We start from the raw sequence: 16441 nt of genomic DNA on the forward strand, positions 1-16441 counted from the left end.
AAACACTCCTCGACTCGACTTTCACCCTTCACTTGACAGAGTTGAGCACTGCGCCACCGCTCGGCTAAAATTAACGCTGCGCTACTCAAGAATTGCAACAGACTATCGCTAATATGCAGTGACTTGCCGTACCTATCGAGATGGCGCTCCCATCGGCTTTCTCAAGTGAAGGCGAAGCGTTGAGTGAAGGGAGGTCCTAGAATACGGGGGTATGTCATGCGGCAGAGTTGGTGTCAACCCGACCAAGCAACACACATATTTTAGAAGGAGCGGTATTAGTTTGCGATGAAGAGCAACAATTGACTGGTTGGCAGTCGGTTGGATGTAACTGCGAGCCTTCATTAATTACGTAATAAGGGAGACTGATTATGGGTGGAATAATGTTCTCGCACTGGTGGTCTTCAAATGAGTCAACCATTTCATTTTTATAGGATGACTCTTCAGTGCGAAAAGCACATTTTTCGTATAATTTCGATTGAAACTTTCAAATGAATGCTTTTTCTTCTTTCTTTTTTAAAAACCCAAAGCTTATGCGCAGTGAACCCGTCCTAAGAGTGACACCAGTGAAAATGTCGCTTTGCCAAAAAAAAAAATCACTGGAACAAGAGTGCACTTTTACAGCAAGTTTGATGGAGCATGTGTCGAAATTGGAACAATCTGATGATTCTATTCAAAGTTGATATGTCGCGAAAGGGCACAAACTATAGAATCCATCAATCACAGCATGCACCCTGAAGTCTATATCTTAATTCGTGAACGTCGGTTATACAGCAACCAACTAGCATGATCTCAACGCGCCATGGTTGCACTTACGGTTTACTTTCAAATAATTTTTTGTCGAGAGCCCAATATAATTAAAAATTTTTTGATAATACCATGAAAATCCTGGCACATCTGCGCTCTTGCATAACAAAAATACCCTAACTGCTTACTTCATAGAACAATTGGTTTTTAGGACGTTAAACCTCACATATCAATACTTCATAGAACAATCAGAATGCCTTTGAATCGGTCAAAACATCAAAGTAGACAGGATAATAAACAATAAAGAAACAGACTGGTTGTTAATGCGCCTATTATAAATAAACCAATTATGAAAATAATTACCCGCTAACAAGCCTTCGAATACTTATTTCGAAGAGCTGCCATTATTCACTGCATTTTCTTGTTTCTTTTTTGCTTTCGACCAAAGATAAATAAATGTATGGCTAGTGCTAGAGTCGCTCTAAATTTTTCTGCTGCAAATCCCGGATGGATAAGTATAAGTTAACGTTATTTTTATTATTAAGTCGGCACTGACGCATTAGCATAGCTTAACTAAACCCGCCGCGGTGGTCTAGTGTCTAAGGTACTCGGCTACTGACCCGCACGTCGTGGGATCGAATCCCGGCTGCGGCGGCTGCATTTCCGGTGGAAGGCGGAAATGTTGTAGGCCCGTGTGCTCAGATTCGGGTGCATCGTTAAATAACCCCACGTGGTCGACATTTCCGGAGTCCTCCACTATACGGCATCTCTCATAATCATATGGTGGTTTTGGGACGTTAAACCCCACATATCAATCCAATCATAGCTTAACTAACAACCAACTGATACTTCACGATGCACCAGAAAAGCAACTATGTGGGTTTGGGGTAAAGTTCACCACACCTTTGGTCAGCACGCATATTCAGAACTTACGGAGTTAAGATGCATGCTGAGTAATATGTAACTACGCGGTAATTCTGCTATAAATTGCAAGCATGCCCTATATAGTAGTGTACACAATTTGCATACGTACTTATTTGGCGCCAGTCTCATGCTTAGCATGACGTTTTCACGTGTTACCCTTATACGATCTCATATAAATGTCTTAAAGTAGAAAAACGGTTGCGACGCATCACCGGGTCGGATAAATGCGGCCGTCTGACGCTATTTGGAGGGTCGGTCTGTCTGAGCACGTCCGTCCGTGGCACCACAAAAGAAAAAAAAAGCGGGTCAAGTTCACAGGAATGCCGCGTACTGACGATTTTATTTTCAATTAATTAGCGCCGCCACCTTGGAGTGATAAGCGATTGCTTTGCCGGTCTTCCATGTGGTGATATGAAATAGTAATGGTCACAAAACGTCAAATGTACCAGCTTAAGCCTTTTTTGTGCGTTCAAGTTGACCGTTCTTTATTGGATACGGATACAAAACTGCAACTTTATCAGTCCAAGATGGCGGCGCGACGGAAGGCTCCTGATAATGTGCCCATTGGCGGCCTTGTCAAAAACCACTTCCCAAAGCAGGAGTTCGAACGGGAACTTAACGACGAGAGGAGGGCAATAGGGACGGAGGTGCCATACAAAGGGGCCTTGATCTGCAATGGACCAAACACATACCCCCGACAACAAGGCAAGAAGAAACGATGTGAAATGAATACAACCGAGAGTGCGCATATATATATATATATATATATATATATATATATATATATATATATATATATATATATATATATATATATATATATATATATATATATATATATATATATATATTTGATAGTTACCGTTCAAAGAAGTTCCGTTTTTATTATTATTATTATTATTATTTACAGCAACAATGCATAGGCATCTGTCAGATCGCTGACGCAACGACGCAGCATAGAACAACGATGTTCGGCGGCGGATGCATATTTACTGTTTTAAGTCATCTCTCGTGCGTGCGTGCGTGCGTGCGTGTGTGTGTGTGTGTGTGTGTGTGTGTGTGTGTGTGTGTGTGTGTGTGTGTGTGTGTGTGTGTGTGTGTGTGTGTGTGTGTGTGTGTGTGTGTGTGTGTGTGTGTGTGTGTGTGTGTGTGTGTGTGTGTGTGTGTGTGTGTGTGTGTGTGTGTGTGTGTGTGTGTGTGTGTGTGTGTGTGTGTGTGTGTGTGTGTGTGTGTGTGTGTGTGTGTGTGTGTGTGTGTGTGTGTGTGTGTGTGTGTGTGTGTGTGTGTGTGTGTGTGTGTGTGTGTGTGTGTGTGTGTGTGTGTGTGTGTGTGTGTGTGTGTGTGTGATTTTGTTTGGCGTTGCTCCCCTCTCGCAGAGAGAGTCACGCGTCTGCGGAAATCATTGTCGCTCCGACGTTGTCACGTGCATTGAGCGGCCGTGGACACTACGCACACCCGAGGAACAACGAAATTACGAGGAGGAGACGCAGAGAAGAAAGAACGCGCCCGAGAGGCTGAGCGCAAGCGACGACGCAACGCTGTCGGTCGTCTTGCCGGTGCCAACGCCAGGTGTACGAGAGGATTGATTAAAACGACGGTGCGATGCTTTCTGGTTTGACACTCCCGGCACCGTGCCGCACCTGACAGCTATAGTTTCCCTGGTCGCCTGGCTCGACAGTGTGGAATGACTGATTTTTTTCTTTCTTATTTTTCTCAATGCCATTAACATTTCGCACAACCACTAAGCGTCAAGGCCCGCCGCCTATCTTATAGAAGAATGAGACATAAGGAGTGATGCCATCTGCTCTGATTGCTTCGTTAAACGTAAAAATGACTAGCTCGGAACCCTCTTCCCTACTTTGTAAATCACGACGCACTATTTGATGCACATAAAAGGCTGATACTAAAGACCCCCAGTTCACTACCGGCGCACCATACATCATTTTACTTTTTGCTGACTGCCACACATTTTGGTAATTCTTTTTCTTGTCCACATGCGACAAACGATTCGACTCTATATTTACCTGCACGCTCACACGTCTTGCGGAAGATTTTTATTCGCTGTACATTCGCGCACACGGCGTTGATTCCACAAATGCAGTGGACGGCAGGCGCTCTTGTCGGGTGCGGAATGCCCAACACGTCGGTGGGGCCACCGTTCACCACACTACGGCGTATAGAGAGCGGGCACATACTAAAGGCTCCTTACACACCCGGAACTACAGCTATCCAGGAAATCATTATACGTACAACACCGTACGAGGAGCCTAAACAAAGAACGACAGCGGGTACGCAGAAAGTGCGTCGAGGTCACGTGAGCGCCCTTCGCGTGTTTGTCAACAGAGAGGCGCCACCCCGGGGCGTTCAGTCACGTGAGCCGTGGGCGCCTGTTTACCTCCGTCGTTCACCGCCGCGAACTAAGGCAGCGACGCGCGACCAACGCCGGGGCGTTACATCACCTGCCGAGCGCGACAGCCCTGGCACGGCTTCAAGAGGCCGTCTAGCGTGGGCTCCGTCCTCACCTATACGACACAACCGCCGGCTGTTCCGACACGTTGAACACGCCGAGATCGCTGCAGAGCGCTTCGTACAGGCAGACTGATTCGAGGTGCGGCAAATCCGACGTCCATGTTCCCCGAGCCTTCTAAGAGACGGGTGATGCGTTGGCCGCAAGCGTGTACTATACAAAGAAGGTGTCGGTTGTCGCCGAGAAACCACTCGAGACATGAATTTATGCACGTGCGATCGGGCTGCACATATGCCATGGGGACGGGCTTTAGCACAATGCACGCGGTTTGACATATCCCTCTATTTGTGTCCCTCACATGGCACGAGGCCAAACGGATTGTACAAAAGGCTCGTATCTTTTAGATGCGAAGCAGCTTAAGGCGAAGGCTCCGTCAATCCCTCGGTGTGCGGCGTGGTGGTAGTGGTTAGAAGAGGAGAAAAGCACCTAAATTCTGCAGCCCGGTCAGGAGCATGGCGCAGTGCCTGGTGGTGGTGGTTAGAAAATCAGAAAAGGCGCGGCGTCCACATCCACACTGCGCATCCCCCTCCCCTTTCTCTTTCCCGAGTCAGCGGCGAAGAGAACGAAACGCTTCCTCAGTACACAGAGTCACAGATCACATCGTAGCCGTTGATCGTCGGTCTGCGGCGTTCCACGTTTCCGTGAGACTGCTTTGTTTAGCACGGGACCACGTTTGATGTCTTTGGCGTGGACATTGAGGGACCGGCTCTTCAGCAGCGCTATGGTGAAGTCCGTTTCGGGGTCGACGTCTTCTCTGAAAGCGCGGAGGTAACGCCAAGTGACGGTGTCGAGACGATGGTTGTAGAGGCGTTTGAATTCGTCCGTCATGTTCTTGTCCACACAGAGTGCAAATATGTGTGTCACCACGTTCTTTTCTTTACGAATCACAATACAGGTTTAACATATTGTGAGAAGAGCCTGCACCACTACTGTATCGCAGGTAGATACAGGTTTAACAATGGAGTACATGCATGCACACACATGCGCTTAGATAAGACACAGATTTTTTTTTTACCAAATTAAGTACCGGCTTTTGTTAGCTGCACATTTTCAACGCGCTTTCTATAAGTATTTATCAAATGCAATCACCGCACAAATTTTTACTGTGAAATGCATCTGGCATTTACTTTTATTATTATCATCGCGTGCAGAAGTCGATAAAACACGCGGCGTTAATGCCACGCGTTTCAAGCAAATTTATACAAAAAGATGCCGTGGAAGGATTTGCCACACAAAGTTGCTCGCTTCTACATCACATTACAGTTTCCATGCGCGTGCTAAATAACGCATGCAAATCGCAAAGAGGAATGAAAAAATTTTGTGTCGCCAACCTTCCGATCAATTCGTGTTTTGGTAATGTATCAGGGAACCTTAATATAACTTGTTGTCGGTCGGGTTATTGTACGTTTATAAGCAGTTTTAAGGCGCGAAAAAAAAAAGCAATTACAAGAGAGGACACGGGCGCCACTAACAACTGATATAACGCATGCTTCCGTAGTACTGTATAAATCCGAGAAAAAGTTTCCCGAGCTTGCATTATGAGGCCACCAGCGATCAGAATATGTTTTCTGCGTAAAAGAATACGTGTGAGCACTGTCATCCTTCGTGAAAGGCAACACGCCAGCGCGTAGCCTGCGACGGCTGCCCACAGCACCGTCAGCCAATTAACTATAGCGGGGAAAGCACGTCCACTGATTGATATGATTGATATGTGGGGTTTAACGTCCCAAAACCATCATATGATTATGAGAGACGCCGTAGTGGAGGGCTCCGGAAATTTCGACCACCTGGGGTTCTTTAACGTGCACCCAAATCTGAGCACACGGGCCTACAACATTTCCGAAAAAAAGCACGTCCACTTATGGCGGCACCGGCCGTTATCAGACCCATACAGAGTTCCCTGAACTCTGGCGCTATAGTGTCTATGGGAGCTGCAACGTACGGCGCTTCAGCGAGCATGGGAATGATGGGAAGTACACATCATCATCATCATCATCATCATCATCATCATCATCATCATCATCATCATCAGCCTGACTACGTCCAGTGCAGGACAAAGGCCTCGCCCGTGTTCCGCCAGCTAACCCGGTCCTGTGCTTGCTGCTGCCAATTTATACCCGCAAATTTCTTAATCTCATCTGCCCACCTATCCTTCTGTCTCCCCCTAACCCGCTTGCCTTCTCTGTGAATCCAGTTAGTTACCCTTAATGGCCAGTGGTTATCCTGTCTACGCGCTACATGCCCGGCCCATGTCCATTTCTTATTCTTGATTTCAGCTATGATATCTTTAACCCCCGTTTGTTCCCTAATCCACTCTGCTCTCTTCTTGTCTCTTAAGTTTGCACCTACCATTTTTCTTTCCATTGCTCGCTGCGTCGTCCTCAATTTAAACTGAGGGAAGTACACGTATTTGTCTGATCTTCGTACTTCTGGCTCCGTGTGTGTTCGTGTGGATTGGCGCTGTTTTCTCACAAAACGAAAATCCGCAAAATATTCAGCGGTTGCACTTCACCACCTTATTCTTCTAGGCTTACCTTTTCAAATCGGGTCACGAAGTTCAAAAGGGTTCGTTCTTTCTTTCGAAACAAAACCGAAACACATCAATAAACGAAGCCACAAGTACGATTCGCCACCAGCAAGTATATACAAATCCGTGTACTACCCATCATTCCCACGGTTGCTGAACGATCGCAGCGCCAGAGCCTTCTCTAGTTTATTTGCGAAAACTCGATGATATATGGATGACTTGTTATTTTGTTTGCCAATATGACGCCCCAGAAGCCGACGTGCTTTCTTTGGCTGTCGGTTGGTGCTGTAGGCAGCCGCCACATCTTGGTGTGTTCCCTCTCATAAAGGACGACAGTGTGCACAGCCGTCAGCGCCTTTAACACGAACGCTCCGCCGCGTGTCCTGCAGCAGTTTGATTGACGCTGGCACCACATGCGTTTGGGTTATGTCGCCAAAATGCTAACCATACATGCCGACATACTATCCGAGCCCACCGAGGTATTATCTCGACAAAATCGCCCAGCACTTTGCGGCTGGCATCAATCAAACTAGACCTGGCAACGCATCGAAGTGTTCGTGTTAACGGTGCTGACGGCTGTACGTATATTTGTGCAAATAAATCGGTTGTTAGTGTCCTAGCTCTCGCTGTCTTGTTTTTGTTTTTTTCGCCCTAAAATCAACTATGTACCGAGGTGCCCGACTTTCGTTAGCCGCAATAAAGCGAAGTAAAAAAACACTAATTAATGTAAGAAAAGCATATACGCGTCTGGCATCAGCTGAATGGAACCTTCCCCGCGCGCGTCGAAAAAAAAAAAAGCGAGACGAGAGCGCAAGGGAAGAGCCTACCTGTCTTCGTGGCGGCCGTTTCGGTGCGTCCTCCGCTCCATGAGGGAGCGCACTGAAAGAGAAACAAAAGTGAGGATCAAATTTGACAGAATATCTAATCGGCATTTGCACACACACACAGAGCAAATCAGATAACGCCTGCAACGCCTTCCGGGAAGCTCATTGTTTCATCGGGACGTCGGACAAGTTAATGTCTCAGCATCTTCGATTATCTATACCACATCGAATGAATGATGAGCTTGACAAGGAGGGAAATTGTCAACTCGTCACAAACGCCACACGAAAAGCGCGTTTTCGCGCGCAACGGCCTAGCGCACGCAACGCGCGAAAGAGAACAAGAGTGCGCATGCGCTGAACCTAATCTAGAGATGCGTGCGTTCGCGCACGCGGGAAATGCGCATACTAGATCTCGGCGCTTACGTTGTGCCCGCTACGGCCGTTGCGTATCTTACAGGCGTCTCTCGCGAGATTTCGGACAGCCGAGACCAAAACAGACAAAGTGGCTGCGACCGACAACACTGCGGTGGTCGTGACAGCGAACTAAGTCCGTGTGAATTTCGGTGCATTTGGAACCTAAATAGGTAACCCGAAGCCAATAAGTGAGCAGGTGCAGTGGATTGGGATCGCTGCTCAGCTGGAGCGCAACGTTGGACGACTGGACAACGTCATTAGGGAGTTTTAGAATAGCGCACCGCAAGCCCTCGCGGTGTGGTCACTGCAACTGCGCACGCGTCGTAACGCGAGTCGCCGTCCGCGTTCGCGGACCGCACGCAGAAAATCCGAAATAGCGTGCGGCGATCGCGGCCCGCGAAGTGCTGCGAGTAGCTTCCGTACATTTGGATTTGCGGTCGGGGCGAAAGTCCTTAGACTTTTCCCTGAGGGGAGAAAACGCTATTCTAAAGCTCATATGGCGCCCGCTATGCCCGCAGCCTCTGTAAACGTTATCCTAAAGCTCCCTATTTACGAAGAAGCAGGAACACGATGTTGGCGCGAAGAACCGCGACGGACTTGTGGGTTGCGTACGGGGCGTCGTGTGTGTGGATCCCTTTGAACTGCGGCGGTTGCTGCGTGTGTCTAACCGGAAAATGTCTGAATGATCACCCGCAAAAGCATTCCAAGTGTTAGAAAGTAAAGCTTACTTCTGGTCATGCATTCAGCGTGCATGTGGATGCACTTCCGTGTTCTGCGCAGCTCAGGTGATTTTTCTCGCAAACGGTGCCTTCATTTATGTGAAAGCAACTATCGCGACGTCAATAATGACACGTGAAGATGCCGCCGCCAATGGGGGAATTTTTCCACTTGGCGTTAAGCAACCCCAGTTCGGTTCTTTTTCGTTTCTTTTGTCTCGTAATCTTAGTAAACGTCCGTAGCAAACAATAAATGCTAAATTGGACATAAGCGATCGTCTTCGCCGTCTCTGTCCCTCATGCTGCTATTCACCTATCTTCAACACCCCAAACGACTACTCGTCCTCGGAAAAGATCGCCCTGTCTCATGCCCTGGTCTGTGTGTTGGGTCGACTAATATTGGTCATTACAACTTCTCGCCTCTCCACGAGATGGCGTGAAGCAACACTCAAAGCCAGGTCTGTCGACGCTCAGGTGCAGTACGCGTTTCAGATGTTGCACACGGTATAGACTAATGCTGTAGGACACAGCCTTAAACGTAGCGTACGCAGCACGTTGCAGACGCACAACCTTGCGTACACTAAACCAAAACAATCTACTGTGACGTGTCACCTAACGGCGCTAGTATAGTTATCTTGACCTACACCATTGCTGAACTCGTTCCCGTTTGATTTATTGTGTTGAAGCCGCATAGCTGCACGGCAATCGCTGTAGAGCGCTTAGTGTTCCTTTAGCGCGTAATAAATACCACGCACGGTACGTGTGCATTATGGTGTTCCCCATCGCAGCGTACCGCGGTGCACACAATAGAAGAAATATACGGGAACGCACTCAGTACCACGGCATTTCGAAAAAGCAAAAGCACAGTATGCTGTCATATACCGTTTCTAGCCTCACCGCGGTGGTCTAGTGGCTAAAGTACTCGGCTGCTGACCCGCAGGTCGCGGGTTCGAATCCCGGCTGCGGCGGTTGAATTTCCGATGGAGGCGAAAATGCTGTAGGCCCGTGTGCTATGATTTGGGTGCGCGTTTTAAAGAAGCCCAGGTGGTCGAAATTTCCGGAGACCTCCACTACGGCGTCTCTCATAATCATATGGTGGTTTCGGGACGTTAAACTCCACATATCAATCAATCAACACTGCTTCTAGAACCCCATTATCGTCAACGAAGGGTGGTGTGTTCGCTAGGCACAACGTTTTTATTACAGAATGTCGGCCTAGTTCCTGCAGAATGTGGCCAGCGCGCGCCGCTCCCGCAGACCGGGCGTGTCGGGCGAAGCGACGCTGCGCCAGCGACTCGGATAAACAAAAACGAGCTGCCGGCAAACGCCGGTGCTTGACACGTACACATCGACTGGCTACAGCAGTGTTTTCCGGGAAGCGCGCCTTCAAGAACGCGTAGTGATGGGGGCCGGAAACATCTCTCTCAGCTGACTGTACGACCAGTCGGTGGGCGCAGGCCATCGCGGGCGTCTCTGACAGCTACGGCAGCGAGCGCCTACACAACCAGCTCGGGGCTCCAATTTACGACTTCAAGTGCTCGCCACGGACTGCGACTCGGCTGCGCTAAATGGCCCGACGACTATGGCGTTGCAGCGCTCGACGACTGGAGGCATTAGAGCATCGTGCCCAAACCGTGGGACGTGAACTTTGCCTGAGAACGCCGTGCACAAACTTGGGAAGATCCCGTGCAGCAGTGTTTATAACGGACGCGCGGGGAGGGTTCGGGAGAACCAATTCCGGAGCGCGCATGTTGAATAAACCAACTGCATACAACCAGCCGGAGTCTCATTCTCAGCAGCGACATGCCAGGGCAGGCTTTCTCGGTTCGCACCGGAAAAAGGGGCACACACACGAACTTGACTGCGCGGTTCATTACCACGCTCTTCAAGCGCCTGCGCGAGCTGCTGCCAGCGCGCAACTGCAGCGCTGCCTGCACCGCGATGCCATGCGCGCCGGGATTTCCCTTAAGTGTGAAACAGACTGTACATTATATCACAGCTGGTTGACCGGGAATCGTCCCGTTAAACCACTCGCCAGCTCATTTGCCAATCAGCAGTGGTTCAATAGGAAGCCAAAGCAACGCATGGTGGCGCTGCGACTCTGGACAGGCAGCGCCATCCCTGGTAGAAAAGTAAAAATCGAGGATGTATATCGCGCGTTTTCCCTTGCTCGTGCAGAGAGTGCGTGGTGCGTTTGAGTCACCTCGCAGTGTACCGCCTGCAGTGTGCCTTCATAAAGATCTCTGAGCTGGCCAAGCACTTTCGAAAAGCAAATCTAACAAAAGGAGCAAAACTCGTTACTCAAGCTTATGATGTGGGGCAGACGACGGAAAACGAGGACGCCTGAATCACTGCGAAATGCATGTCTCAGGTCCGTGACAATACGATTGATTTGTGGGGTTTAACGTCCCAAAACCACCATATGATTATGAGAGACGCCGTAGTGGAGGGCTCCGGAAATTTCGGCCACCTGGGGTTCTTTAACGTGCACCCAAATCTGAGCACACGGGCCTACAACATTTCCACCTCCATCGGAAATGCAGCCGCCGCAGCCGGGATTTGAACCCGCGACTTGCGGGTCAGCAGCCGAGTACCTTAGCCACTAGACCACCGCGGCGGGGCAAACCGTGACAATACAATGCACGACGTATGCCTAGAGGTAAGTCTCATTCTGCCGACATGAAGCCGCTGTATTCTGTCAATGTGCTGCGCTGACGTTAATGAAAACCACATAATTTTCTGTGTTGTTTCTTTTAATATCTCGCTCTAGCGCGCCAAGCTCACGGCACGGCGCCAAAGTTCTCCGCACCGACTCCAGAATGCGCTCCGAGCGTGTCGCACGCGCTGCCGTTCCGGCGAAGCACACGACTCGCCCAAATAATACCTACTCGTCTGCGCCCTCTCCCGCGCCTCTCCTCGAGTTTTCAGGAGCTCGCCGCCAGGGCCAGGCGCGGCGTTGTCGTCGCTCCGCAAACTTCAGCTTGTCGAGCAGACAGCACGCGTTAGTCGCGGGAAAAGCTGGTTTCTTTCCATCACAAAAATTTATCGCATTCTGTACACGCGATATAACCACGCGGCTGAAAGATGTTCAAGAAAACATTACTGCCGCAAAGTACAGGTGCGGTTGATTGATTGATTTGTGGGGTTTAACGTGCCAAAACCACTATATGATTATGAGAGACGCCGTAGTGGAGGGCTCCGGAAATTTTGACCACCTGGGGTTCCTTAACGTCCAAATCAACAGGCCTACAACATTTCCACCTCCATCGGAAATGCAGCCAACGCAGCCGGGATTCGATCCCGCGACCTGCGGGTCAGTACAGCTGCGATTACCACAGACAGGCATCTGCACAAGTGTAACGTATACGTGGGACTTTTAAATGCCAGAAGAACGATACGATTATGAGGCAGTGGAGGGCTGCAGATATTTCGACCACCTGGACTTCCTTACAGCATGGTACAGTTCACGGATCTCGCATTTCGTCTCCATCAAAATTACAACGGCGCGGCGAGGATCGAACTCGCGACCATCGGGTCAGACGCCGAGCACCACTGTACCACCGCGGCAAATCATTTGCACAAAGCCGGACCATTCACTTCGATAACGCGTTGCCCCGGTTAGGCCTAGCAATATTATGGCACAACTTTGCTGCAATGCTTGGCTGCAAGAACATTTAATACGGACAGATAAGGTGGCCACGAAGTCTGAATAGCTAATTACCTAGCTTAAAAAACGCATGCTTACACCGAAAATACTTATATATCTTAGCCTGACCGAAATTAACATCCTTATAACCGAATCTATACCAGAGACAAAAGAAACAAAAGAACCATACCACTGATGAACCACGTATACACGTTATAGCTACAAAATTGGCCCTTCACTACTGACAGCTAACTCTCCTTGCAGTACGCTATTAACGTACATTATTACGCCTTAAAACACGTATACGTAAATAGCGCACGGATAGGAACGTAGAAACGCAAACAACAATGGGTCTGCGCATTGTTTATTCTTGTCCACACCTTTTACAGCGAAAGCTGTTTTGAGATAACAACACGGACACCGTCGTTTTCCGCCGCCGGTGTCCGTATCCACTATCGCGCGAAGTAAGGAAGAAAAAAATTGGCCCGCGCCATATCTGCATGTTACACTGCAAATGTCGTCGAAAGACGAAGGTCTGGAGAGAGTGAACAAAACGTTTATTTGATGTTCTGCGCAAGAAAATCGGTGAATGGTATTCTGGAGGCGCTGCGTTAGAGTGCCTCGAGCGTGCAGCGGACGCGAACGAGCTCATCAAGTCACGTCCCACGTGAGACATGAGCGCTATCTAGCAGTTATTTTGGAAAACAAAGCGCGCGCACCCGTCTCGGAGGTGATAAGGTGTAGAACGCAAGACGACGGGTAGATGCCACCACCGTGTCGTCTTAGCAAAGCGTTGGAAACACTTGCCTTTTTGTGCAAGTGTCGCATGGTCAGCGCAACGTTATAAGCGCTACGGTCTTTAGAATTACTTATGTATGCCTTTACTAGTAAGAGACACACATACATATTATTGACGTGTTGTTATGGTGCCTCATATATGCGCAATAATTGCTTTTTAATTGATAATCGCACAAGTATGAACCCTGAATCTTGAGCAATATTGGTGGATGCTGCGGATGGAGTCGGCCGTTTGGAGTATCGTTTGGCCATTGGTGCCGTTTAGGGTACTGTTAAGAGCGTACAAAGAGACAAATGTACAGACAGATAAACAGACCAAATATTTAGTGTCGAAGGTCCCCAAGAAAGACTATCGTCTCTAAAAACGCCAGGCTAGCGCGCAATGCGCTGCACATGTCACAGCGATAGCTGGAAGAGCGGCCTTTCCAGAGGCTTTTTCAACACTCTTTGGGTAACTGCTATAAACGCACTTGAAGTGTACCCACTACACCACAAGTCATAACTTCTCTGTAGTATATAGGAAGGCATTCACTGTGCCATTCTTCGTCATTCTTCGAAAAAGTGTGGTACCCGCTACACACTTGCAAGAAACTTAGTGCGATATTTTGATGCTGTGGCTGACGACGATGAATTATGCCTGAAGCTTTAGTAATAATGGGATGGAGCATGGTTGTTTTCCATGTGCTGTAGCGGAGGGCTCCGGAAATTTCGACCACCTGGAGTTTTGTTGACGTGCACCTAAATCTGAGCACACGTGCCTACAGCATTTTTCACCTCCATCAAAGATGCAGCCGCCGCAGCCGGGATTCGATCCCGCGACCTGCGGGTCAGCAGCGCCGAGTACCATATCCGCTAGACCACCGCGGCGGGGGTTAATATAATTACTACAATACAGCTACAAGACTACAAATAACGTCCCCATCATCAAGCAACGTCGCAAGATGGTTTCAATTACTGAATTGCGGAGGATGTTGTGGCCGTGATGAAGCGAAAATCCCCATGATATTTAGTTTGCACATATCTTTAGGCATACAGCACATTTAAAAAATGCAGTAGGATGCGGCTTCCTCAAATATCAAGGGTTTGTTTTTGTAGTAAAACACGCACACACACACACACACACACACACACGCACACACGCACACACACACACACACACACACACGCACGCACGCACGCACGCACGCACACAGAGAGAGAGAGATGACGCGTAGTTGCAACAAAGTATATGGGAGACGAATATATTGCAGGGACTGACGCACGCTGAGCACCGCGCGTGCTCTGTGACGTGACAGTCAAGTCTCTCGCGGGAAAGCGTATGACGACCACCGGGCACTGACGCACTCTTCGTATAGGTATATATCCACCCGGCAGTTTCGCAAATTTCGATGCTCACGCATTAATTGCGCTGCTGTATGGCCTGCGAAAGCACTCAGCCGCTGGTCAATGCGAGGAACGAAACAAGAGGGATCGAGGCTGTTGCACTGGTTTCGCTGGCGTCTTTATCGGAGCGCTTTTGCGAAAGAACTGCGTGAGGCGAAACAATTTTGGGAGACATATTGGGCGTATCGTTGCTGCTTCTGCCTCTATAATGGCTCTTCTCGATAAATGTGCGTGAGGCGACATTATACCTTTTCGAAATGGTTCAGGCGGACACGATATACGCGCCCTCTCTTTGTTGCGCGACTTCCTTCGCGCATATATCGATTCTCCTACAATTGCATTCGATATCTCAGAGGGGGATCGGCTCTTGGCCTTATTAGGATTCAATCATGCTCACCAACATATAGATTTGGAAAGATGGCACGCAGATAGCTTCGTTTTTTCTTCCATATGTACCAAAAGGAGCAAGAGTATAGGCATATGAAACTCACTGGAAAGTGCTGTACGGGAGATTGTAATGAGGAACAGGCATTTCAGAAAATATTACGTTGTATTTATTTATTTAAATATTTCTCACAGTCACTAGATGAAGCATGAAGTAAGAAGATATGTACATAGAGTGAGTGTGTAAGACACGTTTAATAAACAATATACGACGTCATCATGATGCGTATCACACAGTCACGACAACCAATGTGCGAAAGAATTGCATGGAATTGCGAAAGAATTGCAGAGAGCACTATAGTGAAGATGCCGCAATTGTAAAGATAAAGCGTATACAATAGAAAATCAATCACAATAAACTTTCACGTCAACTCGCGTAATAAAACAAGATAAAAGTAGCAATAAAGGTAAAAAGACAAGCAATGCAAATAACTGAACAGCGGCGTACGCAGAATTTTGTTTCCGGGGCGGGACACGTCTTTGAGCCGACAAGGGGTTCGAGACGGTAAAATTGGTCGAGCGTCCGTTTTGTGCTCTGTATCTATCGTGAAAAAAATTCAGGAGGAAGTGAGGGGATAAGCCCAGGGTCATGGCTACGTCACTGATCCGGAACGATAACGGTAAATGGTAGCGAGTTGTTATCTTGATAACTGACCCATGGCATCACGGAATGCACGACAGCTGAGCAGGCACGCGATACTAACCGGGAGAGAATTCCACAACCGGACAACAAGCGGAAGCGAAGAGTGATATGTCCAATATTTTGTTGTTGAGTGTTTTACATTGCAGAACCACGATATGATCTCGAGACACGTCGTACATAGTGAAGGGCTTCGGAAATTTAGACCACCTTGTGCTCCTTAACGGGAACCTATACGGGCCTTCAGCATTTTGCCTCTATATCGAAATGCAACCGCCGCGGCCAGGATTCGATCCCGCAACCTTCGGGTAGGCAAAATACCATCTATATATAGCCACTATAGATCACCGCTCAATACCCGGGAGCGCATGGCTGCACGAGTTGGAAGATTGCGCATGGCTTCATGTAAGTGGTTTGTATTTCGACAAAATATCATTTTCTCACTTGGGATCATACCCAAGCGAGAGAAAAGCGTTTAGTAAGGGAAATAAGGGCTAGTGGAAGCCACGGGCAACCTTTGAACGCGTCAGGCCCTGCGCTCGCGGGTTGCAAGTCCCATCGAGCGCGACTGTATACATTTGCCAAAATGCGAGCGTTGCTGAAATGATGATAAAGTGATGTCGCTTCGAGCGCGCTATAGTGTTGTACGAGTGGAATGAATGAATTAGTCAAATACTGTCGACCGGGCCAATATCATGGCAACTGTTCTATAGGATTCCAGTTAAGTTTTTTTTTTCTTGTTAAGTATGCTTGTGCGATACAGAACTGGTATAGCTGCAATTCTTCGAACTGAAGCGGATTGCCCAAATTCGAATCTGTTAAGTGTTTGAGAAGACCAGACTGCAGAGGCCGCC

At 48.4% G+C, this 16441-nt stretch overlaps 2 protein-coding genes across 2 annotated transcripts in view; one reads left to right on the forward strand and one right to left on the reverse strand.

Annotated features, from left to right (window-relative positions):
• The window catches only part of RhoBTB (Rho-related BTB domain containing), a 344465-nt gene that overhangs the window by 259787 nt on the left and 68237 nt on the right, over nucleotides 1-16441 (reverse strand). Inside the window, exon 2 of the mRNA XM_075881928.1 lies at nucleotides 7550-7601. Within this exon, the coding sequence (XP_075738043.1) occupies nucleotides 7550-7590 (41 nt within the window). The 5' untranslated portion in view covers nucleotides 7591-7601. The remainder of the gene's footprint in view (nucleotides 1-7549; nucleotides 7602-16441) is intronic.
• Nucleotides 1-16441, forward strand: part of LOC119175596 (uncharacterized) — a 49367-nt gene that overhangs the window by 25224 nt on the left and 7702 nt on the right. The gene's annotated exons all lie outside the window — the stretch shown is intronic.

Source organism: Rhipicephalus microplus, chromosome X (genome assembly GCF_043290135.1).
Source record: "Rhipicephalus microplus isolate Deutch F79 chromosome X, USDA_Rmic, whole genome shotgun sequence".
NCBI lineage: Eukaryota > Metazoa > Arthropoda > Arachnida > Ixodida > Ixodidae > Rhipicephalus > Rhipicephalus microplus.